At 38.1% G+C, this 26,963-nt stretch overlaps 6 protein-coding genes across 8 annotated transcripts; 4 read left to right on the plus strand and 2 right to left on the minus strand.

The window, feature by feature from the left end:
• Window positions 1-824: 824 nt before the first annotated feature.
• Window positions 825-2,639, minus strand: LOC140796178 (uncharacterized). Of its 2 annotated transcripts, XR_012110413.1 has the most exons (4): window positions 2,171-2,617; window positions 1,746-2,095; window positions 1,115-1,588; window positions 825-1,007 (listed from the first exon to the last, which is right to left on the minus strand). XR_012110413.1 is itself a non-coding variant. In XM_073149090.1 (3 exons), exons 1-3 carry the CDS (start codon window positions 2,327-2,329, stop codon window positions 1,171-1,173), a joined length of 927 nt encoding a protein of 308 aa, XP_073005191.1. In that variant the 5' UTR covers window positions 2,330-2,639; the 3' UTR covers window positions 825-1,170. The 2 variants fall into 2 exon arrangements, 1 of the variants encoding a protein (XP_073005191.1); XM_073149090.1 differs by having other exon boundaries at window positions 825-1,588; window positions 2,171-2,639.
• A 131-nt stretch (window positions 2,640-2,770) lies between these two features.
• LOC140796180 (uncharacterized) lies at window positions 2,771-6,290 on the plus strand. Its single transcript, XM_073149093.1, has 2 exons — window positions 2,771-3,183; window positions 6,019-6,290. The coding sequence occupies exon 1, from the start codon at window positions 2,887-2,889 to the stop codon at window positions 3,181-3,183; it is 297 nt and encodes a 98-aa protein (XP_073005194.1). The 5' UTR covers window positions 2,771-2,886; the 3' UTR covers window positions 6,019-6,290.
• Window positions 6,291-6,792: 502 nt separating this feature from the next.
• On the plus strand, window positions 6,793-8,515 carry LOC140796179 (uncharacterized protein At1g27050). Its single transcript, XM_073149091.1, has 2 exons — window positions 6,793-7,279; window positions 8,074-8,515. Exons 1-2 carry the CDS (start codon window positions 6,938-6,940, stop codon window positions 8,275-8,277), a joined length of 546 nt encoding a protein of 181 aa, XP_073005192.1. The 5' UTR covers window positions 6,793-6,937; the 3' UTR covers window positions 8,278-8,515.
• Window positions 8,516-8,665: 150 nt separating this feature from the next.
• On the minus strand, window positions 8,666-14,581 carry LOC140796177 (uncharacterized). 2 transcript variants are annotated; one of them, XM_073149089.1, is made up of 8 exons: window positions 14,417-14,581; window positions 11,706-13,397; window positions 11,250-11,543; window positions 11,073-11,130; window positions 10,720-10,868; window positions 9,883-9,969; window positions 9,012-9,140; window positions 8,666-8,923 (listed from the first exon to the last, which is right to left on the minus strand). In XM_073149089.1, the coding sequence occupies exons 1-8, from the start codon at window positions 14,483-14,485 to the stop codon at window positions 8,798-8,800; spliced, it is 2,604 nt and encodes an 867-aa protein (XP_073005190.1). In that variant the 5' UTR covers window positions 14,486-14,581; the 3' UTR covers window positions 8,666-8,797. The 2 variants fall into 2 exon arrangements, with proteins under 2 accessions (XP_073005190.1, XP_073005189.1); XM_073149088.1 differs by having other exon boundaries at window positions 11,250-13,397.
• Window positions 14,582-16,053: 1,472 nt separating this feature from the next.
• Window positions 16,054-21,076, plus strand: LOC140796215 (uncharacterized). The gene is made up of 4 exons (XM_073149138.1): window positions 16,054-16,926; window positions 16,998-17,197; window positions 20,342-20,416; window positions 20,495-21,076. The coding sequence occupies exons 1-4, from the start codon at window positions 16,302-16,304 to the stop codon at window positions 20,894-20,896; spliced, it is 1,302 nt and encodes a 433-aa protein (XP_073005239.1). The 5' UTR covers window positions 16,054-16,301; the 3' UTR covers window positions 20,897-21,076.
• A 1,928-nt stretch (window positions 21,077-23,004) lies between these two features.
• LOC140796795 (calcium-dependent protein kinase 10) lies at window positions 23,005-26,854 on the plus strand. Its single transcript, XM_073149914.1, has 7 exons — window positions 23,005-23,874; window positions 24,059-24,202; window positions 24,295-24,447; window positions 24,789-24,904; window positions 24,980-25,147; window positions 25,966-26,196; window positions 26,301-26,854. Exons 1-7 carry the CDS (start codon window positions 23,238-23,240, stop codon window positions 26,457-26,459), a joined length of 1,608 nt encoding a protein of 535 aa, XP_073006015.1. The 5' UTR covers window positions 23,005-23,237; the 3' UTR covers window positions 26,460-26,854.
• The last annotated feature ends 109 nt before the right edge of the window (window positions 26,855-26,963 follow it).

The following is a 26,963-nucleotide window of genomic DNA, read 5'->3' on the forward strand; positions in this document are numbered from 1 at the left end:
ATTGATAGGAGCCTCATGCGTTCAGATTCTCTTCCAATCATCTGTAAGATAATTTCATTTTCATGCAGTGAAATAGAATGCAAATTTCAATTCCTTTTCCTGTGGTTAGTTTTGAGTGCTAATTCATCAAGGAAATTAAAGTATGAGTACATGCAGAACACCAGAATAAACTCAGCATGGAAGTATCACACTGTACTATTCTCTTAATATGGCCTTCCTATGCCCAGTATCACTGTACTCAGAATAGATCACATGTAATTTCGAAACCTAATTTGGCCATTACAGGAGACAAATGCACAAGAACTTTGACTTGCCAATGCCATGCAGAAGCTTGTTACCAAAACAACAGTGTGCTCTATTTTGTTTTGAAGAAAAGGTTATTTGCAAGTCTTTGCTCAGATTCATACAAATTTCTTTGAGCTTTATCTGAGCAACATATCAATTTAATGAGAAATAGGATCTTGTCACCTATAAACCTTCTGCCATGAGAGGTCCCTAAAAATATATACTGCATTAGTTTTAATCTTTGAGAGAACTAGAAGCTCTCATCTTAAATGAGCAACAATATCAGTTATTATGTAGAAGTAACCATATCTGTATAGTTTAAACTGCTATGGAATCAACTACTTATAACCTACATAATTAAAAATAAAATAGGCACAGACATCTGGAAGCAACTTTTATAATGAACAAGACAAAAAAGGACACTAAGGATCAGCCACAAATTTATAAGCTTGATATTCCCATACACATTACACATTCATAACTATAATATATTTAACAGCTAAACACAACATTTCATAGTATACCCGTAAAAGAACATATATACTAGAAGGTACTCAACCCAAAGTCATACAAGTATAAGTTAAAATAATGATTTTTGATACATGATGGAGAGATACAAGAAGTCATGTTTTTCAGTCACAATAACGCTGTCACCCTGATGTCAAGCTTTAAAATCAATAACTCAACTACTCCCTTAATGAGCTTAATCTTAATCATCAAAACTGCAATTACAAATAAACCAACACTTATTTGAGTTATTTCTACAATAATGAAACTATAGATGCTATCTGGATGCCATTACAAAGATCGAAACAAAGTACATGATTACCATGATTTCTTCTTTTCTCCAGTTTCGAGCAAAATTAGAACTTCTACAAGCAAATGTTAGCCATCATTTCCCTTCAACGATTTCTTAAATGACCGCAGGACACTCCACATGACGGTCGATACAAAGAACATAAGTAGACCAGTTAAAATGGCATACTTGAGACCAAGATTCATAAGCAAATTTACTAGCAGACCAGCTAGGACAACACCAGCAAAATTAGCAGAGACAGCTGACCACAGTGGTATGTCAAGGATTGACGCGATAATGGCTCCAGTCCAAGCTCCTGTTCCAGGAAATGGAACTGCGACGAACAACATCAGACCTAGCCACTGGAATTCCTCGACCGGACCAGCCTTTTCTCTGGCTCTCTCAAACAAAAGGTCGAAAATACGGGTAGCTGAGGCACTCTTCCGGGAGATAAAAGATGCAAATCTTTTTAAGTAGAGGACTAGGAATGGCACTGGAACCATGTTCCTGAAAAGCCATCAAGAATTGGGGTGTCATCAATTGCAATAAATTAAGCTTTGTTCAAAATATTCAGTCAATTAACTTCAATTCTCAGTTGCCAATTGCTCCTATGCAATGAGAATTTCTCAAATTGTGCGGGAAAGAAGACAGAAGAGAAACAAACCCCAGAATCGATAGGACGGTCAGATGGAGGGGATTCAATTCCATCCAATAGCCCACAGGAATGGCCCCTCGAAGCTCCAGAACGGGAAGGGTAGCAAGAGTAAAGACTATAGCCTCATCGGCCCAACCCGATCTTCTCAGCGCCGTCGCAACCTTCAAGCCAAAGCCAGAAGCTTTGATAGAATTATCCGCCGCAAGAGAAGCCCCACAGACAATGTAGGAAGCAAAAGTCAGAGCAACCCAAATCAAGGAACCGAAAAGCACCCTTTTGCCAACAATCACTGCGGGCTTTTCCGATTCTCCTTCCAATGTCACCACTGCTGTTGACGATGAAAGCACTGGAATAGGAGTCTACAACCAGAAAAGCTGACAGCAATTAAAACAGAATGATAAGACGAGAACAGGGACCTATAAATAAAAACTCACCTTTGCTCTCAAAGATGGGATTTTTGAGCAATAAGGGTGCGAGGAACATCGGAAATAGGCCAGGGGACGATTTAAAGAGAGAGACGGGAAGTGGGCGTTCTGTTTACTTGCAGAAAAGGTAGTCAGAGCTAATGGTAGAGCAAAAGTAGCAGCAGCCATTGGGGAAAGAAGCAATGGTAGTCAAGAAAGCCAGAAAGGATCAAAACTTTGTTCAAAAATCTCTTCTTTTACAGTGGAGCCCGGATAGGAAAACGAGAAGAAGAAATGGGAGAAAAGGAAGCCAATCCCTCGTCCTGCGCCTTTATCCCTTTGGGTAATCCTCCATCTCCAACGACTTCTTTGGGGTTCGGATCGGATGATGGTGACGTTGTTCGAAGAGCCTAATCAGATCAAAGGGTTCTCGGAGAGGGAGGAGAGCCCGAGGCGAATAGGAGGCAGCGCCGGCTCGCGATCCGCAGTAAAAGGCAGTAAAACTATATACATACATCGAGGAGTGTTTTGTAAATGTACCCATAAAAGAGGGATTCATTTGCAAATATCTAAACGGGAGGAGGTAGGTGGTTATTTACAAAACAGCCCTTTATTATCTTTTCCGGACCGGGCTTGGGATTGACGAAGAAATCCACAGGCCCCGAGTTAGCTAGTGTTCTAAACTCGAAGGTAGATTAACGCAAAGGAGGAGATCGCAAGCGAGGGGAATTTGCGAGTTTGATGCGATGAAGTTTGTGATGGAGTTCGCGGAGAACTTGATCCTTCGATTAATGGAGGATCCTCAAGAGAGAGACCAGAAGCAAAGGGAGTACCTCTCCAAGATGCGGGAGCGGTGCGAGAAGACGAAGGGAAACTGGAGCCTTCCCCTTCGCCCCTACGGCTTCTGGACCTTTGACCGATTCAATGCCCAGCTGTTTTGGGATGCCCAGATTAGCCAAGTCCCCGGCCGTCGCGATCCCTACGATGACGTTCTCCTCCACCAGCCTCCGCCGCCTCCGTCGTCCAATCCGACCCAAGATTGAGTAGGTCTCCCTTCCTGTCTTTTTTTCTTCTTGGTGCTGGAAAACGGTTTCAATTGCTCGGTTTAATGTCTGAGGTGGATCTTGTTTTGTTAGCAGCAATGGTTTTGTTATTCTTTTACGCACGCAATAAGTTGATATTTTCTTCTTTTACGAAGTTAGGAGATCAAAGAGTGATGGAAAAAGTGTGACCTTTACATTACTAGGAGTAAATTTGTCGATTAATTTGATTCATTCTATGATTGTATCTGGGTTAGATCTTGGTTCGTATCCATCAAAGATTTTGACTTTAACATGGCGGTATGTGTTATCAGGTTCAGAGGTGTGGAAAAAGATTAAGATGTTTCTTTTCCTCGTCCAATTGGTCAATATCATGGTAGATAAGATTAGTGAGTCGGAATTTTTTTTCCCCCAAATCTGTTCCATATTTGTTTCTGAAATAGAACCAAAAATCTGTCTATTGTGGTTCATTCGTGGCATTTCTTGAAACCATTGGAAATGAGATGATGGAGATGATGACTGCGGGCGTCAGTTCTTTTCTTACCAAGTAAAACTCATCATTCCATACAAGAGGTCACTATAGGTTTTTGTGTGATACATCGAAAACATTATTTAAATGCATCTAAGTATGCCTATTTGTTGTTTCTAGACAAAAAGGTCCTTTTGTCAACAAGGATGTCTATCGTAATATATGTTCCATTATTTCTTACTAAATAATTAATTTATCCCAAACTTCTGTGATAATTCGATCATTGTGAATTGCAAAGTGGCCTAATTATTAACTCGGTATACTCATCTTAATTGGATGTTATGGTTATCAGCAATCACATCAATGTAATAAATTGATTAGAAATATGGGTGGCAGGCTTAACTTTCTCCCAAGTTTTTACAAGAAAGACAAATGTTTCTTTTCTGAATCAATACTACCTTGTAGATAAATATCTCAAGTTTGTTCAAGTGACAGTTGTTGACTAGGATGGAGCAAAAACTAGGTTTGTATAGGTCGATCTTGAGGATCGTCAACCTTTATATATTGCAGACTTCTCTTGATCTTATTTGGTTGTTGAAACTAGTCATCCTGATGATAAAAATAAGCATAGAACTGCTTGAATTTTAATGTAATTATCGAGTTATCTAGGGAGCCTGCTGTCTTAAATATTTGGAACAATCAAGAGTATTTAGTTGACGTCCTTATATTAGACCGTAGGGTGACCAAAAATTGTCTTTAGCAAAACTCAATTGTAAAGCTACAGTCTTCTAGAACATATTAATATTATTTATAATATTAATGACATTTTATATTTAAATCCCCTTGTTTTGACAACATCACTGCCTTTGATTTTTTTTTCTTCTCTGTACACTACCTTAGCCTTAGTATTCACTGTCTTCTTCCTTTGTCAAATTTCCCTCATTTTAAATTATGTCCCATTTGTCAATAGACTCAATACAGCTCAAATTGACTTCTTATCTCTTATTATCTAACATTTGCACTTGATCCCTTAATTTTCTTCTTGGCTTTCTGATTTTCTTCACCACCTATCAGTAGCATAGCACCTCCTCAGTGATTCCAGCAGCTTTCAGCTCTGCAACCCATCTCTCTCCTGCTATCTCTTCTTAAATGTGAATTCTTCCTACTTTTTGATTCTTTCCTCACTACTATGTAGCAGCAATGTTACATGATCAGATAGAAAGTTGCTCAGTCTTCCCAATCTACTGACACTACCTTAGCCAAAGGGACTCTATCTTCCCAACCTACTGACACTAAAATTCTGCCCAAAAGGAACATTGACAAGCGCTCAAATTTGACCTCCTACAACCATCTCAAATTATGTCTACTCTAAATTATTGATCACTTCATTAAACATCCTTCTCTCTCTATCCCTACTTCCTTCCTTTAAATCCTCCATTGTTGTTGCATTAAAGTCGCCCATGTTCATCCCAAGCCTCTCTGGCTTAATTTCCGGTTCTACTTCATATTATTAGGGCCACATACAGAAGTCAACACCCAAATCCAGCCTCCCCTTCCTTTGTAACTCAGCTGCATTGGTAATGAAAATTTATCCCTCTATGTTCCAGTCAATCACAGAACATATTATAGCACCAAATAATAATGCCCCTAAGCAGTTCTAGCCCAAAGTTCCTTCCATTCATTAACTTATTTTCCTCCTATATTATTCAGCATCTTCTTAGATATCCCTTTTTTATTTTTTCTTGTTAGCGCAAAAACTCCAACTGCTCATTTTACAAATATGCTTAAGAATCCTTCTTTGTTTTGGTAACTGTTTGAGAAATGTAGTGTTTTTCAAATAATGTTTCTGTGAACTGTTTATTGAAACTCCTAGCTCCTTTCCTCACTGTTTCTTGTCGGACTGCAACTATTATATATTTATATTTATATTAGCCATTTAAATATTAATTTTTGGGACTGAAATTAATTACCTTCACCACTATGAAGATGTGCAAAGCATCAACTTGTTCGAAAAGTTATATGATATATTTCAGTTTAAGATATGCTGCAATTCTTTTTTTTTTCTTTTTTCTTTCACTTTGAAGTATTCTTTCTTTCATCATTCCATCTTTACGTTTGCTCAATGAGAAATTTAGAGACCCAATGGTCTGATTCTACGTGATAGTCAGTTGATACTTCTATATGTTGCAAATCCCTTGCTTGCTTAGTGGGTGTAAAATAGGGTCATAAAAATAGAAACCATGTAGGAGATTTCAGATAAAATTATTGTTAGGAATTACATTTTTCCACCAGTCATGAGTTAGTTTGTTACATTCTGCTCCTGTTTCCTGCACGATGTTCTGATAGTTTTGAAATGATCATTTGAGCAGGTGTATTCAGAAAGCTTCTGTAACCTAGATGGTGGAAGCTATTCGTCAAGTGATGAAATTTGAAGGAGAAAAACTTTCATATGTGGCGTTGGACCAAATTATATTTATTCACTTTATACTCTGGAAGTCCCTGCTGTTCGATTCGGAGTTGAATTCTATTTTCAATAAGCATCGATAATCTGACAAGATAAACATCTATTTCCTTTCATGTTGATTGATGTTGGAATATATGTTAAAGCTAAAGCTCATAAAGATAGCAATATTCGCTTGCACGATCTTGATTTGTCCTGAATTTTGGTTGTCAATGACGATGCTCAGGTTTGCTTATCTTTAGAACCTTTTGATCTTCAGGTTCTTTGATACAAGCTTTTTTCTTTCATCAATTCCAATTATTATTGGGATTTATGAATCATTAATCACTATTTGTTATTCTAAGATTCTTTTTCTCTGTATCCAGTATATAATTCTCTTGAAGTTGATGATCTATCAAACATGATCTGTATTTCTTTGGGCCTTTTCTTCAGTAATGTTATGTGCCCTTACTACTTTTCTACAAGTACTATAATGCCATTCTCATCTCACCAAGGAGGAAATGAACTGGTTCTAGAAATAACCCATCTAAATTTATGATGATGAGGTGCCTATGCTGAGGAAATAAGGATATTAACCTCACTATGGTGATGAGCCGAGTCAAAGCTCGGAGTAACTCGGGACACCCCTCACTAGTCACTTTATAGTTCTCGTAAAATAAGTGAAAAACACCCTGAGTTATGTTAAACTAAATACGTCAACGTGATTTGTAAATTGTGAAAAGTAAAGGGTTTAAAACGCGAATTATGTACAAATTTTAATTTACTTTACGTTTTCTTTTTCTCTTTTTGATGCAAAGCCGAGCGGGCGAGAGAGCACTCGAGCAGCCATGAGAAGGGGAAAGCGCGAGCGCTCAAATCCACCTCCTGCTCTATCCAAGCGTCTCCGCGGCCCTCTCCCGGAGCCGGAGGACGGTGAGCTCATCGCCTCCGGAGAGCGGCAGAGCTCCTCTGCCTCTCCCTCTCCCTCTCTGGTTATGGTCACTGGCCTCCCTGGTGACTGCACCGTGCTCGAGCTCAAGTACCGCCTCGAGATGTACGGGCCCATCTCCCGCATCCGGATCGACGTCGACGGCTCCGGCTACGTCACTTTCCGTTCTGCCGCCGCCGCCGAGTCCGCCATCGCCGCGTCGCTCGATCCGGCCTTAGGCATCGCCATCCGGTCCCAAAAGGTACTTCCCCGCACTTTGTCGAGGTCCCCTTTTTTGCGTCCTGTAAAGGCTTTATACTGTAAATTTTAGGATTCCAGTTGGTTTTTAGCTTTGATTGGTCCTGTGTTGGTTTCTTTGAGAGGGAGAAGATTTTGGAATTCCTAATTCGAAGAAATAATAAAACTAGCTCCTTTCTTTTCTTGAGGTTCCCTATTGCGACCCATATGCATTTGCAGTGTAATTTTTCCATCGCCATTGAGTTTTCGGCTTCGGCCTATGTCAATTTATTCGAAAGGAGGAAGATTTTGGAATACCAAACAGGGATATTGGTAAAGAATCATATATATCAACAACAAACCCTAAATTAAGTACAGGAAGTACGAAAAGAAGTATTAGTTTATGAGATAATAATGTTGTGCTCTTTGAATATATTCCATTTACATTACCTTTCCTAAAGCTTAGCAATGTTAGCAATTGTAGCCCATCAATCATCTGGTAAGATTTTTGCCATTTCATTCTCTTTTTTGCACAAGTGGTGTTCTTTTGCTTTATGTAATACTGAAGTACATTGTCTTAATGATTGACAATATTTATTGGTGTTTTATCCTGCATGCGTCAAAAGATACAAAACTTATTGGATTGATCTAAGCTCATAGTTTTTTGTCCCCCCAACCCCCCCCCCCCCGACAAATTGAGCTCTTCTCTCTTTAGACCTATAACAGGGATCACCTTTTTCTGTTTCTCTGGTGTTATTGGATCTTCAGATCTCAAGCCTCTTAATGATTACTTCATTGCTCCATATATACGAGATACAGGTATTAGTGGTGCAGTCAAGTGATCCTCTGCTGCATTGGAAGAGAGCAGTTAGGGTTTCTCCCACATCCAAGCTACTTCGAGGCGAAACACCCTTGCGCAAGCATGGAAGAAGTAATAAAAAGCTTAATGCAGAGGCAACTACTCCAACCACCAGAAGTGGTTATAAAGGAAGGGAGATAGTTGCTTATGATGATCTTTTTTGAGAATGAATTAAGTCAGTTTGTAAGCTTTCTCTAGTTCAAATTGGCTCCGCGGCAAATAGATTATTAGTTGAAGAGACTATGCAGATATAAGTAATATTAGCTTATTGTTTTAGCAGTCCTGTTGCATTGTTTGGAGATGCATATATAAGTGGTTGGTTGTTAGATTACTAGTTGATTAAAAGATGCATGAATTCCTGTATCTTATTATTCAAGCATAACAATGTTAGTCTTTATATAATGTGTGCTCTATTCTGTCCAAAACTTACTAAATTGACATGCCTACACATTAGATTACTAGTTGATTCAAATTGTGATTGCAAACAAATAATTGCAATCACAAAATTTCCAAGTTTGGCTGATCCACATGAAAGATGAGAGGCATGCAATATACATCACGATACATACATTATGATATTATATTATTATCGAGCAGTGCAGTATCTGATATTCTTCCTTTGTGAAGATAATACAATTTTGAAATATGGAATAATTACAAATTAGTAGCTTTAAGTGGATGCTTTTATTCATGAGCACCTGGAGCCCAATCGAATCTTGTGATCCCACCTTTCTTGCTGCTTTCCATCCAAGCGATGTAACGCTTTACAGCACTCTGATTCACCTCGAAGATAAATCTCATGTCCCTGATCTGTTTAAACAGGTAACCATTATTTGGTAATGTTTATAATAATTATATACAAGTTCTACAATGTACAAAAACAAAAACAAAACCATACCTCAATCAGGGAACTAGAACTTAGATTTATGCATTTTTTAGTTGGTACTTCCTTGCCATTAATGAAGATTGAACACTTCCCAATGTTCTTTATGAGAAATGATCCACCCTCATCCATCTTGATAATCGACTAATGTAAGAGAAAAAAAATACAAGAAATTATTGCAGGTAAAAATAAAGGTTGCTTAAACAAACCATATTGGAAAACTGAATATACTGGAATTGAAAATCCAGCAGTAAGCCATGCGCATCTGATGCACATTATAGCCCTACTACGAGCATAAAATTGAGGTTCAAATATATTGGAGATGGAGATGGCGTCACAATGAAATAAATATTGGATGGCAATATCCATACTGAGAGGAGGATCGGAAAATACAAAGTAGGTTTAGATTCCAATAGAATGAGGCAAAAAAGCACAGAATTACTGAGCAGTAACAACTTAATTGTCCACTTAATAAAAAAAATATCATCCATGGAGAAATGAGGTCAAACAATGTGGTATGATCCAAAAATTACATATATATACAAAATTCAGCACCATGTTATCAATTGAAATAAATCATATTTACTTGTATGACGCCTACAACTTTTAATGGTCTTAACTAGCACTCATCCACAAATCCAGGTTAAAGTTAATTTCCAACATCAGATATCCTGACTTTTAAAGCCTACAAAATATACTGAATCAATTACTTAAGAAAATGAGGGCAAAAGTAGAACATAAACAACGTTCCCAAATGAAACTGAATTAAAAATTCTTAGGTTCCAAATGAATATCAATCCTCTTATCACACAAGAAATAACTCTCAAACTAATCAAATATTTTTGTAATGAGATGCATTTAAGAGTGAATAACCAAGTGTAGTCACCTGTTGGCGAGATATTTTATTTGCTAGTCCTTCTCTTCCCAAGTCAATGTCAACCTTTATATCTTCTGTCTCTCTTCCTAGTGTCACCTTCATATGTACAAATAGTGAATTCAAGGAACATGATCGTTCAGAAGGAAAAAGAAAATACCGCACGGATGCACGGATGTTATAGTTTTGATATTTGAACCTTAAGAGAATAATGAACCAAACAATTGCTAATGAATAAACCCCATACATGATACTACAAGCATAACATCCTTTAAAAATAAATGCAGCATTGGATAAAACTAAATTACTGATATGGAATACAAGAAACTTCCAGCTCAATGATTAATAAATAAATCACGATAAACCTATTCCCAGCCATATATAGATAACTAATTATATTTAGTGCACACATTTCAAGAAAAAGGGAGTATGAGTGTGTGCAAGAGATATACATGTAGATTCCATCTCCTGAGTGCATTTAACAAAACACAAGTGTAATATAGATAATATAAACAACAATTCGGTGTGGCAGAAAGCTTACATCTACTATCAAGTTGAGAATCAAGGGTATAAACTTAAATGAGATCTATAATGTCAATACCAGTACACCAGAAAATCATCTCTTGGAACTCTACTGCTAATGTATTAAGTAGTTTGACAATCAATATAACACCTTGACTTTATGTTGGAATTGGGATAACTGATGCATAGCCAACAGGAGTTACTGATTAGTTGTGCATCGACAGTTTAAAATTGGATTTTACAACCCTCATACTTGATACTTCATGACATCTAAAAGACGAAAACAAGATTACATACAAATAACAACCACAAAGACTCCGTAGTTACCTCAGGAGTCTTCATAAAGTATTTCAAATGGCGGCCATAGAGAACTGCAAAAGCTCCACGGGATGAAATCATCCTGTTCATATAAGACTTAGCACCTTGCTCCAACCTGAAAATGGCCTTCTTACTCCCCATGTACTGGTACCGTAAAACTGATCATGAGAGCAAGATACACAAGATTACGGTAGCAAGTCAAAGAATGAAAATTAATAAATTATTCTATTTATGATTTAAGTGGATAAAGTTTCATGATTAGCTCTGGTTATACTTTAATAAAGCATATGCAAGGATATAACCGGAAAGAAAGTAAGGTATAGTCTTAGCCAATCGGTTAGTTACCATAATCAGAGCATTACCTTCCTTGTTTGCAAGATGAGATTCCTGATCATATGGACCCAAATCCATCCCAAGTATCTGCAACAAATGTTCATGGATAAAATGATCATATCTCTAAAATTGAAGCATTCGATCAAAATCAGAACTCTAGTAGAAGAACATTTAGCTAAAAGAAACTAAGGACTATGTTACTATACCATAGCCTCAATGTCAGAAAAGCTTGGTAAATCATTTTCCATGTCAGAAACTTGTTCTTCTTGGTCTGAATTGGATCTTGTGGCAACTGCATCTTGAAGCCCCAAATCAGCAGCTACATGTGATGGCAAACACTTTTGTGCTGTAAATGGAGAGTTTTTTTCCTGTTTAAGATCATCAGGTGCCTTTATGGAGAAGCAGTCCATATGATGAGGACCAGGAAGTGGGTTCTCCAGGAGACCAAACTTATCAAAAGTATCATGTTTCCTCGAATATCCAGTTGTACATTCTTCTTCCTGTGCAGCAACATGGTCAGAGCGAAAAGAAACAATTGCTGATAGTGCACGCGAATTGGGAACAACTTCTGCTACCAGGGCACCTTCAAAGGACTCCGTTCCTACTATAGAGCCATCATTTGAATGCATAAAACCATTCTGTTGTAAAACAGATGAGTTTACCTTGGTAGAGTGTAGACGTGGCTGTGCATTTCCCACTGCTTCCTCTTTTACTGTGCCCAAATCTCCAACAGTAGATTTTCCCTCGCTGGGCAAGTGCTTAATAGAGGAGGAAGTAGAGCGCATACAGTGTTCAGCATTGTGCTTCCAAGTAGAGGTATAATATTGTGGAATTAGCTGAGAAGGTAGGATGACATCATCGTTGGATGGGATTTCAGGATCTTCTGTATTAACCCCACAAACTAAAACCCTTTCAGTAGTTTCGTCACTATGAGATAATTCCAATGCAGTAGATGGCAAGTTTTCTCCTGAAACATTTATCGCATGGTCTTCATCATGGTTAGAAGAAATTGGATCACAACACTCTTTGGTCTCTTCAGAACATGCCGAATCAGTAACTGCCAGGCATGAGTCCATGACTTCTTTAACTTTAGGAACAGATGAGTTCTCATGGTTTGTATCGCTAGGAGAACTTAACAAAATGGAGCTTAGACCGCTTAGGCAAGCAGTATCTACAATATCTTTCTCATCCACATCTATGAGAAGCAGCTCATCATCATCATCACCAAAATCCATGTATGAGCTAGAAATATCCAAGAAGTCACCTTCCGAGATTATTGCTACTTTACTTGTTCCATCATCTGAAGCTCCATCACTCAACTTGGCCTGCAATGCAAGGGCCTCACATTCTAATGTATTCCTCATCTTACTGTCATGAATGGTGAGTTCCTCTTGTTCTTTCTCTTTTGAGATGGTAGGTGCAGCAACATCCTGAATTGTTCTCCAAATAGGAAGGGCAGATGCTAGAGACGAACATCCAAGCTGATCATGTGAGTTCCTACAATCTGGAACTTGCAAGTTGATGCTACTGTTCCCTGTAAACCCATCACATTTTCCTTTATCTGAACCAGAACTAGGAAATGGTTTTTCTTCTATTGCTTTATTGTCATACAAATTGCTGGTAGCCAGGGGCTGCAGTCTCTTATTTTCCTCAACATTTGATAAGCTTCTTAGAGAACTAAGATTCTCTCCGCAAACCTGAGGATCCTTCTTGTAGTCATCCTCAAAGGACTGGTCGACATGGTTCATTCCAGATCTGTTGACCAAGGGAGGAATATTATGTTTGCAGCCATATAAGCGGGCTCTGTCAACTCTTTCATTGATACACTGAACATTATTATCATCAGTACCAGTAGAATCAACATTTAGCATTCTGGGGAAAGCATGTTCTCCACGATTGAAGCCTGTGACCGAGTGCTCATAGCTGTTCAACAAAGGTGCACCTACAGCATTATTTTCAGCTGAATGGTGATTTTGAGTTTTTAATGGATCGATGCAGCTACATTCTCTACCACTAGATACACATGAACAGGGTACACCATGAGAAACCAGATCAGCAGACTGACATGGTTCATTGCATACTCTCTTCCGCATAGCATAGTAATAATTCCGTACACTGTCTCCTTTTCGTTTATGAGAAAAAGGATCTCTTCCTTTCCAATTGCAAGTTCGGTTTGCTTTAGAAGTATTGGATATAGGAAGTTCAATCTCAAAATCAACAATACGAGCAGATGCCTCTGCTGAGGTGTCTGGATCATAGAGGAGTGAATGCCAACGGTCTTGCAGTTCTCGGAGAGTGAATCGACGGGAAAAACACACAGCACCTTTAGCCAATGATTCTAAGGAAGCACCAGCCTATGGGCATAAAAAAAATACTTCGTAAATACAATTTGACAAAAGGTAGTAAAGGAAGCAAAAACTGTAACACGTATAACAAGAAAATTGGTAAAAATTACTTTTTCAAATTGCAAAGAAAAACTGTACTTCAACATCATTATCAAGGAAGCATTTCCCATTAAAATTTCAGTTGGTTAGAGAGCAAAAATTGAAGTAGAACACTCCATAAAAATTAAGCTAATGTGGGAATTAGGAAACAGACATCAGTGACTCAGTGTAAGATTAAACCTCGAGATAATAGTGTTCATGTTCAATAAGTGTGAACAATCAAAAGAGCACCTACACTAAAGGCATTGCACAAAAGAAGACAGCATACTAATGGTTAGTGAACTCGTGTAACCAAGCAAAAAAATTTCAAATATTCAACAATTCAGCAACCTGTGTCAAGCTCGGCAAGGAACTTGTACCATGATGTGTGTACAAGTAGGGTACTCCTAACCTTATCTCAGGAATGAACTTTTCCGCGGGACCCTCATTGCATTCTTAATAACACTCATTCTATATTTCCTCCTAATAGATCCATTCCGCCTCAAGCTATTAGTCAATCTCTTTACTCCATTTTTATGAACGTATAATCTTACCATTTCTCTCTTTCTATTTACGAGTACCTAGAAAATTTTGGAATTAGCTAATCTCTTACTGCTTTTGAACGTTTATCCAAAGTACAAAGTTTCGTTTTCAGCTAGACCTTTATTAAACTAATATCCCAAATATTCCTCTCAACATATGGTAAGTCCAATCAATACCCAACTTTTTGCTCGGAATTCTCAGAAGAAGAGTTGGGAAAATCTACAATTAAATTAATAAATTAAAACACCCTTGTTCCACCGAGGAAGATAGAGATCGACAAAAAAGTATCGGAAGTCCCAGATGTACTTCACCTAATCAACAAATTTGGTGACGAAGATTCTTGCAAATTGCGTGATTTGAAGGGAGTAAATATCCAGAAAAGGATAGAAGATATAAATTTGACTTACTTCTACGGCGTTCTTGAGGAGGAGATCGTCCTCCGGGATCCACTTCGTCGCGGTCGCGAGAGCTCCCATCGTCTCGGAGGGAGGAGGGAGAGTGGTTTAGGGTTTAGCGGGTCAGGAAGAAGGCAGTAGGAGTACGAAACAGGTCAGATAACATCGAGATCCAACCCGTTAAGGTTCAGATTCAATACGACTGTAGTGGTTTAAAAAATAAATTCTATACAGGCCCAGTTGTAGGAATTTGGCAATCGTACATTCGTACTGCTGCGGCCTGCTGGATAATGACTCTGACTACCAAATTCCTACATGCGTCTCTCCAGACGATCATTTTTTAACTTTTTTTCTCATGTGACCTTTTCACGAATATCAAGATCCAACTCCAATCAATTAGGATTGGCTTAAAGTAGCATGACTCGCTATTTAGTTCAAATAAATTATGCGGCATGCATGTGATTTAACGCCTAAACTAAGTAGCTTATTATATTGGCTAAAGCTTTATAATACTTAAATGTTTTTATATATAGGGAGGTTTAACTTTTTGTCCCACCCATATTTATCCACTTATGAATAATAAAAAATATATATCAACTAAATTTAGAGTTGGTAGATACAATTCCCTATAATTAAGAAGATCATAATATCGACTCCAACCCCAATCCTAAATAATTATTGTGAAAAAATTATTTAATAATTTGGTAGTTTAGTTTCGATGACTCGACTTGATTGATGACTCCGCAGTGAAATTTTTAAATGAGTAGTTCGGCAATACGACGACTTAGAACAAGTCTTGTATAAGTGCCTCTACATCATGTCTAGCCTTCATGCTCTTAAAAATAATAAAAAAATATCAACCAAAAATTGAAAAATTAACCTCATTCATTTTTACTATATTCTGGTGCAGTAATTAACAATACCTTAACTTATTTTGTTATAATAATTTACTATTTTCCTTCACCTTATTTTTATCTTAACTTTTAAATAATAATAATTTAATATAATTTATAATTACTATATTACCATTAGATTAGATATCATTTTATTACACATCACCTCGGCTGCAGTTGATATTCTTTCTCTCCTCATTTCCATATTCTTTTAAAAAAATAGCTATTTCACATAAATATCTATCTGACAACACACTATAATTTCATTGCTTATTGTCATGCATTATAACACATTGCCATGCACTGCAACACATTGACACACACTTTATAGCCACTATATTGTCATGCACTACAATATATTATTGTTACGCATTATTACACGTTACATTGTATTACCACACACTATAACATATTGCTATAAATTACCACACATTATCTTATCACTATATAGCCAATACACTATAATGCACTACTATGCACGGCTACGTATTCTCGGAGCAATCGTAGAATCAAATACAAATTACTATAGAGAATTTGGTCAGTAATTTAGTGTGACAACTTAATTTAAAGGCTCAGCTCAATTAATTAATTTTAACGGTTCGACGGTGTGAATTGAAGTGAAGAAGCATCTCGTCAACATAAAACTCGGAGCTATATTTCCGCAATGCAACAACTTAATAAAACTTAAAATAAATAATTTAGTATAATGACTAAGTAAAATTTACTAGTTTCTACCAAGGAAGCGGTTGACCCTTTACCTATCATCATCTTGAATTAAAAAAAAAAAGCTACAACAAAAAGGCCGAGAGCCGAGAGCCGAGAGCCCAGAGCCCAATCTCTTATTATTTCCATATTTTAAGCTCACACCCCAATTATAATCCCTCTTCCTCTCGCCACTTCTTAAGGCCCCCACCCCCCACACCTACTATCTTTACTAGCCGCCGCCGCCGATTTCTTCTTCACCTATCCGCCCCTCCTCATCCTAAACCCTAGAGCTCAAACCCATGGCGTCGGCGTCGGGCGCGGCGGAGTCTACGGACGGCCCGGTCCTTAGCGTCGTCTCCAAGCGCCTCCGCGCCCTCCGCAAGAAGCTGAACCGCATTCTCCAGATGGAGGAAAGCCTCGCCCAGGGCAAGCCTCTCAACAAGGAGCAAGAGGAGGTCCTGCGCTCCAAACCCATCGTCGCCTCCCTCATCGACGAACTAGAGAAGCTCCGCCTCCCCCTCTCCGCCGCCATCTCCGAGGAGCTCTCCCGCGCTGCCTCTCCTCCTCCTCCTCCCTCTCCCCCAAAGGAGGCGCCGGAAACGGCCGACGTGGAAGATTTGGTGTCGCTGCTCTACTTCGGTTGCTTGTTCGACGTCAAGCCACAGAGCGAGTTCACGGCGACGATGCTGACGAGGACGCACGAGCGGGGTTGCTGCCTGACGTACGATTACGTGACGGATGACGCTACCGATTTGCTGGGGGAGAGGGATCTCGACGCGATCTCCGCACTTGGCGCACTAGTGACGTCGCGGCCGGCGTGTGTTGGTGTGTCGCATAAGGATGCGCTTAGGGGTTGCGTGGAGCACGCGAGGCTTTGGATTAGCAAATCCGATCAGCCTATCCATCCCGACTCCACAGTGACATGTATGATCTTGGTAGGATTTTTATTCAGTTTTGGGGTTTTTTTTAATGTTTCTTTGGGGTTTTTCCGACAGATGATGGATTGAGGGAGAAGCTGAAGAAGATCCTGGCATCGGATTATTTCACTACGACGCCAGAGATGAAGGCGCCGGTAGATGTGGCCGCGGCGGTGGGGAAGTATGGTGGTGTTTCTCAGGTGCAGATTTCTGATGCGGACACTGTGCCAGCACCCAGTGTCGAGACAGTTGGTGATCAGGAGAATTTTCACAAGAAGGTAATTCTTGTTACTTCTTAATGTGTTGCTTTTATTTCATGCATGTTGCGAATCTCGTTGCTGCTTCTGTTAATCATCAATGTATTCAATGCTTTCCGTCTATAGATTTACTTGAAATTGTTAATATACTTATACAATGCGCGCAAATGTACGGGGGATAAGGGGACACTACGTTGGTTCTCTTCTCTTCCTGATAATACAAAGCAATCCGTCTGCTTATCTTTTCTCTATGAATGTTCTTGTTTGGGGATCTTTTTTTCTTCTGGGCATGACCTTTTTTCTCCAAAACTCTGATAAAGCAGCAACTTAGAGGAAGTTGCAGAATTCTGCAAAAATTCAATTAGGAGGATTTAGCAGAGAAGCACAATTTTGAAGGACATCCATTTCTCTCTGTAGGATCTTTGTCTAGGTAACTAATTGGTTTGTGCAACTTTAACTTGAAGGGAGGAGATTGATAAGCTAAAAAAGAAGAGGGAATGCTTCAATGCGTACTTCATGTAGGAATTATGATTTTTTTTTTCCTTCGGCTTGGTTCTTACTTATCCTGAAAGGGAGTGTTGAGAAACCTTTATGGACAAGCATGTAGAGTTTTGTAGATTTACTATGCCACTGATTGGTTTCCTTGTATCTTGTTTCAGTAAGTATGGCTTGCTTATTTTTGGCCATATAAATTTGATCATATTTGCTCTTGTCATTGTGTACATTTATAAATAATGCACATTTTATGATACTCATAGTTATATTTAGCTTGGCTCTTGCACATTTATTTTTCCTTACACCTTGGCGGACATTCCCAAAGTTTTAGTTCATGAAACAGGTATTGTAGGCTTATAGTATCATGTGATATGAGTGAAAGTTTAATAGTTGATGCTTGCCTCATGTGTCAAAACACATCATAAGAATGACAGTTGGAAGCTTGGAAAGGCCTCGGTCACCCTCGCCACTTGGTTTTAATCCAATGACAATTGTAGGAAGACTCTCGAACAAAAAATCTCATTGAGTACATGTACTATGAGTCACAGAAAGATCACTCTCTAATTTCCTTAGAACTGATTGGCAGTATCTTGCTAAGAACATCAATGGTAACTGAGAGTTGATGCAAATGCAAGAAAAATATATTCTTCACAAGATACGCCTGCATGCTTTTATTGCTAGGTGTAAGAATCATCATGACATAGAAGTATAGTTTGTTCTTTGTAGATGGGCAGCTGAGATTTGATGATGAAGATTACAGTTGTCAGTGTGACTCAAACCAGAGCGCCTAAGAAACCTTTTCCATGTATGCATGTTGTTATTTTGTTAAGATTCAATTATCAATCTAAATGATTACAGTTTCTTGTTGATTATTGAACCAGAGCATGATAAGTCTGATCATATCATCCTATTTAATCATGTTAATATTTGCTTTTGCTATTTTTGGTAGAAGATATAATTTTCAAAGTAGTCTGTTTTTACCCAGTAATATTCTTCTTTATTATTAGCAATGTCTTTTGGATTAATTTCCTTTTTGTACGTGTTGTTACTGTTAATATTCTCAACTTTCATGTCTTTTCAATTCATTTTTAAATTTCCTGTCAGTTGTCTGCTACCTTATGTTGGATGTCAAAACATTATGAAAGGTCATTAAATAGGTATTGCTTAATTTGAGCGTGACAAGCTCTTATCATCATCGTTCCTTCTCAGAAAATTTGATTTCTTTTATCTGGAATTATGGATAGAGATAATGTATATCTGGTGGCAATTGTTTTCCTATGCAATTCATTTTTGTCTTGTGCCTTAAGTTATTTTACTTTTTAAATAAGGAGTTTCTATTTTGCCATATGAGTAGGACGAGGCACATTATTGATCTTTTGGCTTTTGATCTTGCTTTCCTCTTTTGAATGAAATGTTCAATGGCTTTTTTTGTTTCCTCTTATTGCTTTCTATTGCTGGCTTTAGGAATGGACAACACAACAATCAATCTTGCTAGCCTGTGTTTGGCTGGGTTACATGTTATGATTGAGCACTTAATGCTTGATGAGAGCCTCTCAGTTACAGATTCAGACAGTATTTTGAAAAGCACGGGCTGGTAAAATTTTAAGTTATACGAGACCTCAGTTTGACCAGCCCTGACTTGGCTTTATTGAATTGGTGACACTGTTGGATAGTTGGGACTTAAAATGGCACTTACAAGTAGGACCATTTTCAGTTGCATAGAGGGGTGTGTATGTGTGCATTAACCAAGATGACATTAGGTTTACAAATTTGAGCCTGTCCAGACTGATCTGACTGACGTGGTCTGTATGACCAAAGAAAACCCCTATATACTTCTATTCTTGGATCTATTTCTTATATCTAGACTAGTCATTTCTTCTGTTCTCATTTTGGGTGATTGATATTTTTGTTTTGTCGTTGTTGTAGTTGTTTTTGTATCTATCATCAAGGTGTGAAGGACCATGTGAAGATTTTGATTTGCCAAACTCTTTCTTTCTGATATTACCAGTATTTAATAAATTGGATACTTTACTAAGATATCATCATATCAAGAATCAGCTTGGTGACATTTTTTAGAGAAACTAATAGATGTAGAGGGGCTTCTAGTGTATATGTGATGTGTAAGTTAGTACTAAGAAGCTTTTTCTGATTTCAGTGTTGTATGGCAGGATGAGCAAAAAGATTTTTGAGCAATTACATGATAATCAGAAATTTTCTCTTTTCATTGTCATATCCAAGTTAGTGCTAATTGCAGTCAACATCTGGATATATATGAGCTTACTTGTGATTGCATTGCATTACTGGCAGTTTTTGCATTTATGCTTGCTATATCTGGTATGTTAAAATGATGCAGAGGACTAGCAATTTGATTTTTTTTTTCTTTGTTCCTCTTTATATAAAGTATTTAACTTTGCTAGTCTTTGTATTTCTCACGTCTAGCACTCTAAATGTGGAGAACATAGTGAAATATTCGAATCACGAAGACAAACCCAGTGCAACATATCTTTTTCTCTTCAATACTCTTAATACTCTGAAGTAATTGCATGGGGATGTGTTAGAAATTAGTTTGGCAACATTTCTTTAGAAACTAATAGTTGTAATGGAATACTGATTTACTTACAAGATAATATTACTTAGAATCTTGTTCTGATCTGATGTTCTTCATGGCAGGACGAGCAGGAAGCTATTCAGGCAACTGAAGTCCATGTGGATCATCAGTCTGCTTCGGTTGATGCATCACCTAAGGTGATATCTCCTAAAAATTGCAACAAAATTTGCCATATGTCCCAACTTTATGGTTTAATTACACCTTCTGCTTTGCAGGACGATGAGGATTCACTTAATCCTACTATTGATGTTGCCTCGTCACCAAAAGAGCAGCTAGAATTTGAAGCCGATGCAGAAGACCATAGCCTGAGAGACACAGAACCAAAAGATCAGCAGCACATTCCTCGGAGGCCTTACCAGAACCAACGAGGAGGGAGTCGTGGTTGGGGCAGGAGGGGTTATGAAAACGGCCGTGGTGGTCGAGGAGGCCGAGGTGGGGGTGGTAGCGGTTACCAGAATGGCCGAGGCCAGCACTATGACATCGGATACTACCCGCGAAGCTACTATAACAATAGGGGCAGGCGAGGTCGGCCTGGTGGCCCTGCCATGTACAACAATCATGGAGGACCTAACGAAGGTCATGTGTCTCCAGGTGTTGAATTGGGTGCAAATGCTTAGGTTTTCAATCAATTTGTTAGGACTTTTCTAGCTGAGCAGGATAGTCTTTTGTCGAGAGTTATTGTCTTATCTGAAGACAATCTGCACTTTTAATACACCCTTGTTATCTAAAAGCTACTAAGCTGGTGTGTTTCACCTGGTATTCTGCTTATATATATTAGAAAACTTGGCTTCGAGAAACTTTTGATGGGGATTGCCCAAATTTCCTGAACTGATTCTACTCCCGAAGTGCATCCTTTTGACTTCCATCATTTGATGTAGTGATTAGGTGGTGAAACAACTTGGTATTATTCTGGTCAGTATCTTTCTTGCATTCTTAAGAGATAGCAGCCTGACTGACCATTTCTGAACAGCTGCTCTGCAAGCTACCTGAACAGATTGGAGGCTTCTTGTTTGTCTAGGATCATGATATCTTCAGCCGGTAGTTTTGTATTCGTTTTAAAAGCTTCCTTGTTGGAGTTGCTAATCTTTCCCCCTATTCTTTTTAATCCCTGTTTGGTTCTCGGATTAGAAAAAAAGACAATCGTTTTTTAGATGCTTATCAGAACTGACACGCAAATATCTCTGTGAAATTACTGTTTAGCAGCATCAATGCCCAGAAATTTACAAGGACAACACAACAACAATTAAGTCCGTTTATTATCCTATCAACAAGACGATAGGGAGGAATAACTACCACTTATCGACGACCCCACTGTTCTACCAACTTTTTCTTGATTGGGACCCAAGATCATATATGTCAACCTAAACGAAGACGATGAATGGTTCATCTCATCTTTAATGGGATCGAGAATTTCATGACCTCTTCAGCTCTTCTCAAAAAGAATTTATGACCTTCCCAGTCTGCGCCTGACGCACTCTAATTATTTTTTTGTTCTCTAGTCAAATTTCTTAACTAATTATTTTTTTGGAATAATTTTTTATTCACTCTATCAACTAATATTTATTTTTATGACTTCTTAAACTTTCTATTGACTTCCGAACTATTCAAAAAAAAAAAAATTTAACTAAAAAATTATTATGTACTAAAAATAAAAATTTAGGAGGTCACGAACAAAAGAAAGTAATGGATCAGTAAAAAAAATGGATGGTTGGACGGTGAAAAAAAAAATTTATCTCTAATTTTTATTTTAAAATTCTAATTTTAGATGTAGATTAGACCTCTTACCTAAATATAGTGGACCATCGACCACCACTCGCAATGATGTTATAGCCTCCCCTTCTTCGAAAAGTCATCGAGTAATAATTCCTCCACCTGTCGCATCTTTTTCTCCTTGGCACATTTTTCTTCTTCTTCTAGATAAATTTATAAAAAATATCGTATATATTTTACTTTCGTTATTATTTACACTTTATTTGATACAAAATATTTATCATTTCAAACCTTACTGTTTACTTTAATGTCACAAAAATCATGTCATTCATTTCTAACGGTTAACTATCATATAGATAATCACAAAAATTATACTGCCTTTAAATTTTTATTTATATTATTTTTCCTATGTGGCTTAAATTAATGTGAAACTGTTAATATTGTTATCCAAATTAACTAAAAAAATTAAAATTAAAAACTTCAGTAAATTATATTAAATTTATTATGACCTTATAATATTTTTTAATTTAAAACAAAATACACTTTCAACATCCTTTATATTCTCCAATCTAATATTATAAACATCAAATCTTTATTATTATCTAACTATTATATTGTATTGCATGTCCCTTTAAGTATGTAATCATGGAATATATATACTATATTTTCTCTGCCAGTTTATATAAAAAAAGTTTAATTTTATATAAATTTAAATCATATGGGGGCAGAGAGTTAGTTTGATTTTAGATATACCTACATTAGACAATTTAATATTTACCTTAAAAGTCAAATAAGAGTATTTTAAGTTTCTTAATCTTTAAAAAATTTTAGTAGTTACGAGATATATATATATATATATATATTTTTTTTTTTCTAATTAGCTGCTGTGTTATTATGGTAAAATTACAAAATATTAAATAGAAAATAAATACTATAATGGGATTGAGTGAACAATAATAAAAGCGAAAGCTATATTGCCTTTTGATAATAACAATATGTTTCCATTTGACTGCATAAAGTGTAAACCGCGTCTCTTTTTCTCAATTCCCCACCAAAAATCTTAAATCTCCCTCCTCCTCCTCCTCGCTCTCTTCCTCACCTACTCCTTCCAAAGTTTCAACCTTTGGAATTCTCTAAACACCAAATCCATAGAGAGGAGATTGGGAGGTGGATAAAAGCGAAACCAATCTCTATATCCATCTCTCCTCTCTCTCTCTCTCTCTCTCTCTCTCTCTCTCTCTCTCTCTCATGGGCAACACCTTCGGCTGCTTCCAATCCACCAAGAAGAAGAAACCGCATCGAGATAGGAACAAGAAGAAGCCCAAACGCAACCCCTTCTCCGAAGACCCGTCGGTCTCCTCGCCTCCTCTCGTCGTTCTAAAGGACGCCGTCCACCGCCGCGTCCGCCTCTCCGATAAGTACGTCCTCGGCCCCGAGCTTGGCCGCGGCGAGTTTGGTGTTACCCGCCTCTGCACCGACAAGCAGACCTCCGAAACCCTAGCGTGTAAATCTATCCCCAAGCGGAAGCTCCGGACAGCCATTGATGTCGACGACGTCCGCCGCGAGGTCGCCATCATGTCGTCGCTCCCCGATCACCCCAACCTCGTCCGCCTCAGGGCCGCGTACGAGGACGCCGACGCGGTGCACCTCGTCATGGAGCTCTGCGAGGGCGGTGAGCTCTTTGATCGGATCGTGGCGAGGGGGCATTACAGCGAGCGGGCGGCGGCTGCAGTGGCGAGGACCGTCGCGGAGGTCGTGAGGATGTGCCATGAGAATGGGGTCATTCACCGGGACCTCAAACCGGAGAATTTCTTGTATGCCAATAAGAAGGAGAATTCACCGCTCAAGGCTATTGATTTTGGCCTCTCCATCTTCTTCCATCCAGGTACTGGACGGCGCAGCGGCGTTGTCATATAGAATACTTATCGGAATGTTATGCTCTTCAAATAGCTTAAAATGTCTTCTTCTTTTTCGTAAAGACAAACTTTCAAGCATGCCTAGTGGTCAAAAACTCTTGTTTGTGCCTTAATTGCCATAGTTGGTGATCAGATTTGGTTGATGGTGAGCAGGGGAAAGGTTCTCGGAGATTGTGGGGAGTCCATATTACATGGCGCCAGAGGTGCTGAAGAGGAATTATGGGCAAGAGGTGGATATCTGGAGTGCCGGGGTGATCCTTTATATCTTGCTCTGCGGAGTTCCACCGTTTTGGGCTGGTGGGTTATTTGATTATAATGTAGTTTCTTTGAGCGAATTGTGGTTAAACGTTGTTTAGTCTTTCTATCTTGTCCTCGGAATTGAATTGTAGAGACCGAGCAAGGTGTTGCCCGGGCAATTCTACGAGGGGTGATAGACTTTGAGAGGGAACCATGGCCACAGATCTCAGAGAGTGCTAAGAGTCTTGTTCGTCAGATGCTGGAGCCAGATCCGAAGCGGCGGTTAACTGCTCAGCAGGTTCTTGGTGAGTCAATTAATTTGGCACTAGTAATTTTGAGATACTTAACTACTAGATGTTGTTTAAAGTTCTTCCATTTACAAAGGAACCGCCATTTTTATTTGCGATAGCTTGATGTGTGTTATGAACTTAAGTTTTTAGCAGATTATCCTTCTTCGATATCCAAATCATTATTGAGTGGCTAGAATTAAGTAACTAACACTTATATGCATGATAATATTTTAAAGTTCATAGCTTGTGGTTAAGTGACGAAAGAAAAAAAAGAGGCGTCTTAATGTAAAAGCACAAATCAACTTTTCTTGCCAATGTTAATTTTCTTTCACTTGTATCCATGTTATGGTCCGTAGAACACTCGTGGCTGCAGAATGCAAAGAAAGCTCCAAATGTTCCACTGGGAGATATTGTTAGAGCAAGGCTAAAACAATTTTCAGTGATGAATAGGTTCAAAAAGAAAGCTATGCGGGTTAGTAATATGCCCTCTATTTAGCTGAGGCATGATTTTATGGTTGGTAAAGCTTAATGAGTTGAGATTTTTCAGGTAATTGCTGAGCACCTATCGATTGAAGAAGTAGAGGTCATCAGAGAAATGTTTAAGCTAATGGATACAGATAATAATGGAAAGATCACATTTGAAGAACTGAAGGTTGGCCTTCAAAAAGTTGGTTCTCAACTGGCTGAACCAGAGATGAAGTTGTTGATGGAAGCTGTAAGTATCTTCACATTTTTATAGTTCTTGATAATTCTTACAATTAACTCTTAATTTAATTGTTTGGTATATTTATGTTTGATACTATTTACTATCTGTTTGTGTTTCAATCTTCTATTCAAGTGAATCCTAGACGTATATCTTTGAATGTACACTGTCGGTTGGCAACTGTGTAAGATGCTGTTATCTTTTGTTTTATCAATGTTCGACACAGTACCATTGACTTTCTCATTTTCCATCATCCATATCATCTCGTTATTGTCTAAATTCTCAGACCGGCATGCTACTTGCTACTCAATTTGTCTAGTCCAGTTATGTATTATATGCTTCACATCGTCACTGGACTGAAGAACGTTATCATATATTTTTTTTGTGGAAAATCAGTCAATGGGAATTGTTTCAATGCTTAGACCTTATCTTATATTAAAGGCTTAAAGTAAAAGTCAGATGGCTTCTCTGCAGAATGTACTGAAATGTTCTCTTTAGCCTGTAGATTTCATTGATAGATTGGTTGGCCCTAAATAAATCTGAATTCAAGAGAAGGATTATTAATTTTCCTAGAGATGGACTAAGGTTCTGCCAAGTTCTGATGGTTGTTGTGGTGATCTTGGTGGTGTTGCAATAAGAAAAGTATTTATTAGGCTGTACTTGATATGTCAATAGGATGATTGAATTGATCAAGGTTAGGCTATGAACAGATATTTTCATCAGTCACAAACACCTTTGATTCAATTTACTTATTTGATGTGATGTGATCATTGGACCCTCAGTTATTTCTCAATAAATATAATGCAACTTTGCTCCAAACTTTCATTTAGGCTGATGCTGATGGAAATGGTTTCTTGGACTATGGTGAGTTTGTGGCGGTAACCATCCACTTACAGAGATTATCGAATGATGAGCATCTCCACAAAGCATTCATGTTCTTTGACAAAGATGGGAGCAATTATATTGAATTTGACGAACTAAGAGAAGCCTTAATAGATGACTCTGGCCAAGCAGATATTGAAGTTCTGAATGACATTTTGCAGGAAGTTGACACAGACAAGGTAGACATTCTTGTTATAATTATGTTTTCTTGAGTTGTTTGATATGTTTAGACCTATTCACATATGATCTTGCTGCGATGGTTTGCTATGTAACCATATTTCAGGATGGTCGTATCAGTTATGAGGAGTTTGTAGCGATGATGAAAGCCGGCACTGATTGGAGAAAAGCATCTCGACAGTATTCAAGAGAAAGGTTTAAAAGTCTTAGCATCAATCTTATGAAGGATGGTTCATTGTCTATGGCTAGCGAGGTTAGAGATTGAACCCCATCTTTATCTGCTATGAGGGGGAGTGGATTATTTTTCTTGGTGTCCATTTAAGCGGAGCACCAGGAGATGCTTGGCACTGGACAGGGTTGGGAGGTGGTCTCCATTTTCTATCTCTGCGTAAAGTATTGTATGTAAAGATGTATTATCATCTATTGGTTATCGCACAAAGTCATCTTACTTTCCTTCCTCTATTCTTTACTTCTCTGATATAGAAAAGTTCGTTTTCTCTGCTGTGTAGGAGTGATAATGTGATTAGGTGTTTTGAGATCGTGTAGAGTTTGAGAAATTTTTAGATTCCTTGTAATCATGTGTTGTTGTACTTATTGACTAACCACTGTATAAGGAAAATTGGTTTCTTTTATGTCAAAATACAATCTTGGTTGTTGCCTTGTCGGTGCTTCATATTTCTCTTTCGTGATTTGAGCTGAAGTTAATAGTCCTGAGTTGTGGAATTTCCCACTCAAAGAGATGTTTTTCGTAATGGGACTCTTGGTGATA

Source organism: Typha latifolia, chromosome 10 (genome assembly GCF_019914945.1).
Source record: "Typha latifolia isolate L0001 chromosome 10, TyphaL0001v2, whole genome shotgun sequence".
NCBI lineage: Eukaryota > Viridiplantae > Streptophyta > Magnoliopsida > Poales > Typhaceae > Typha > Typha latifolia.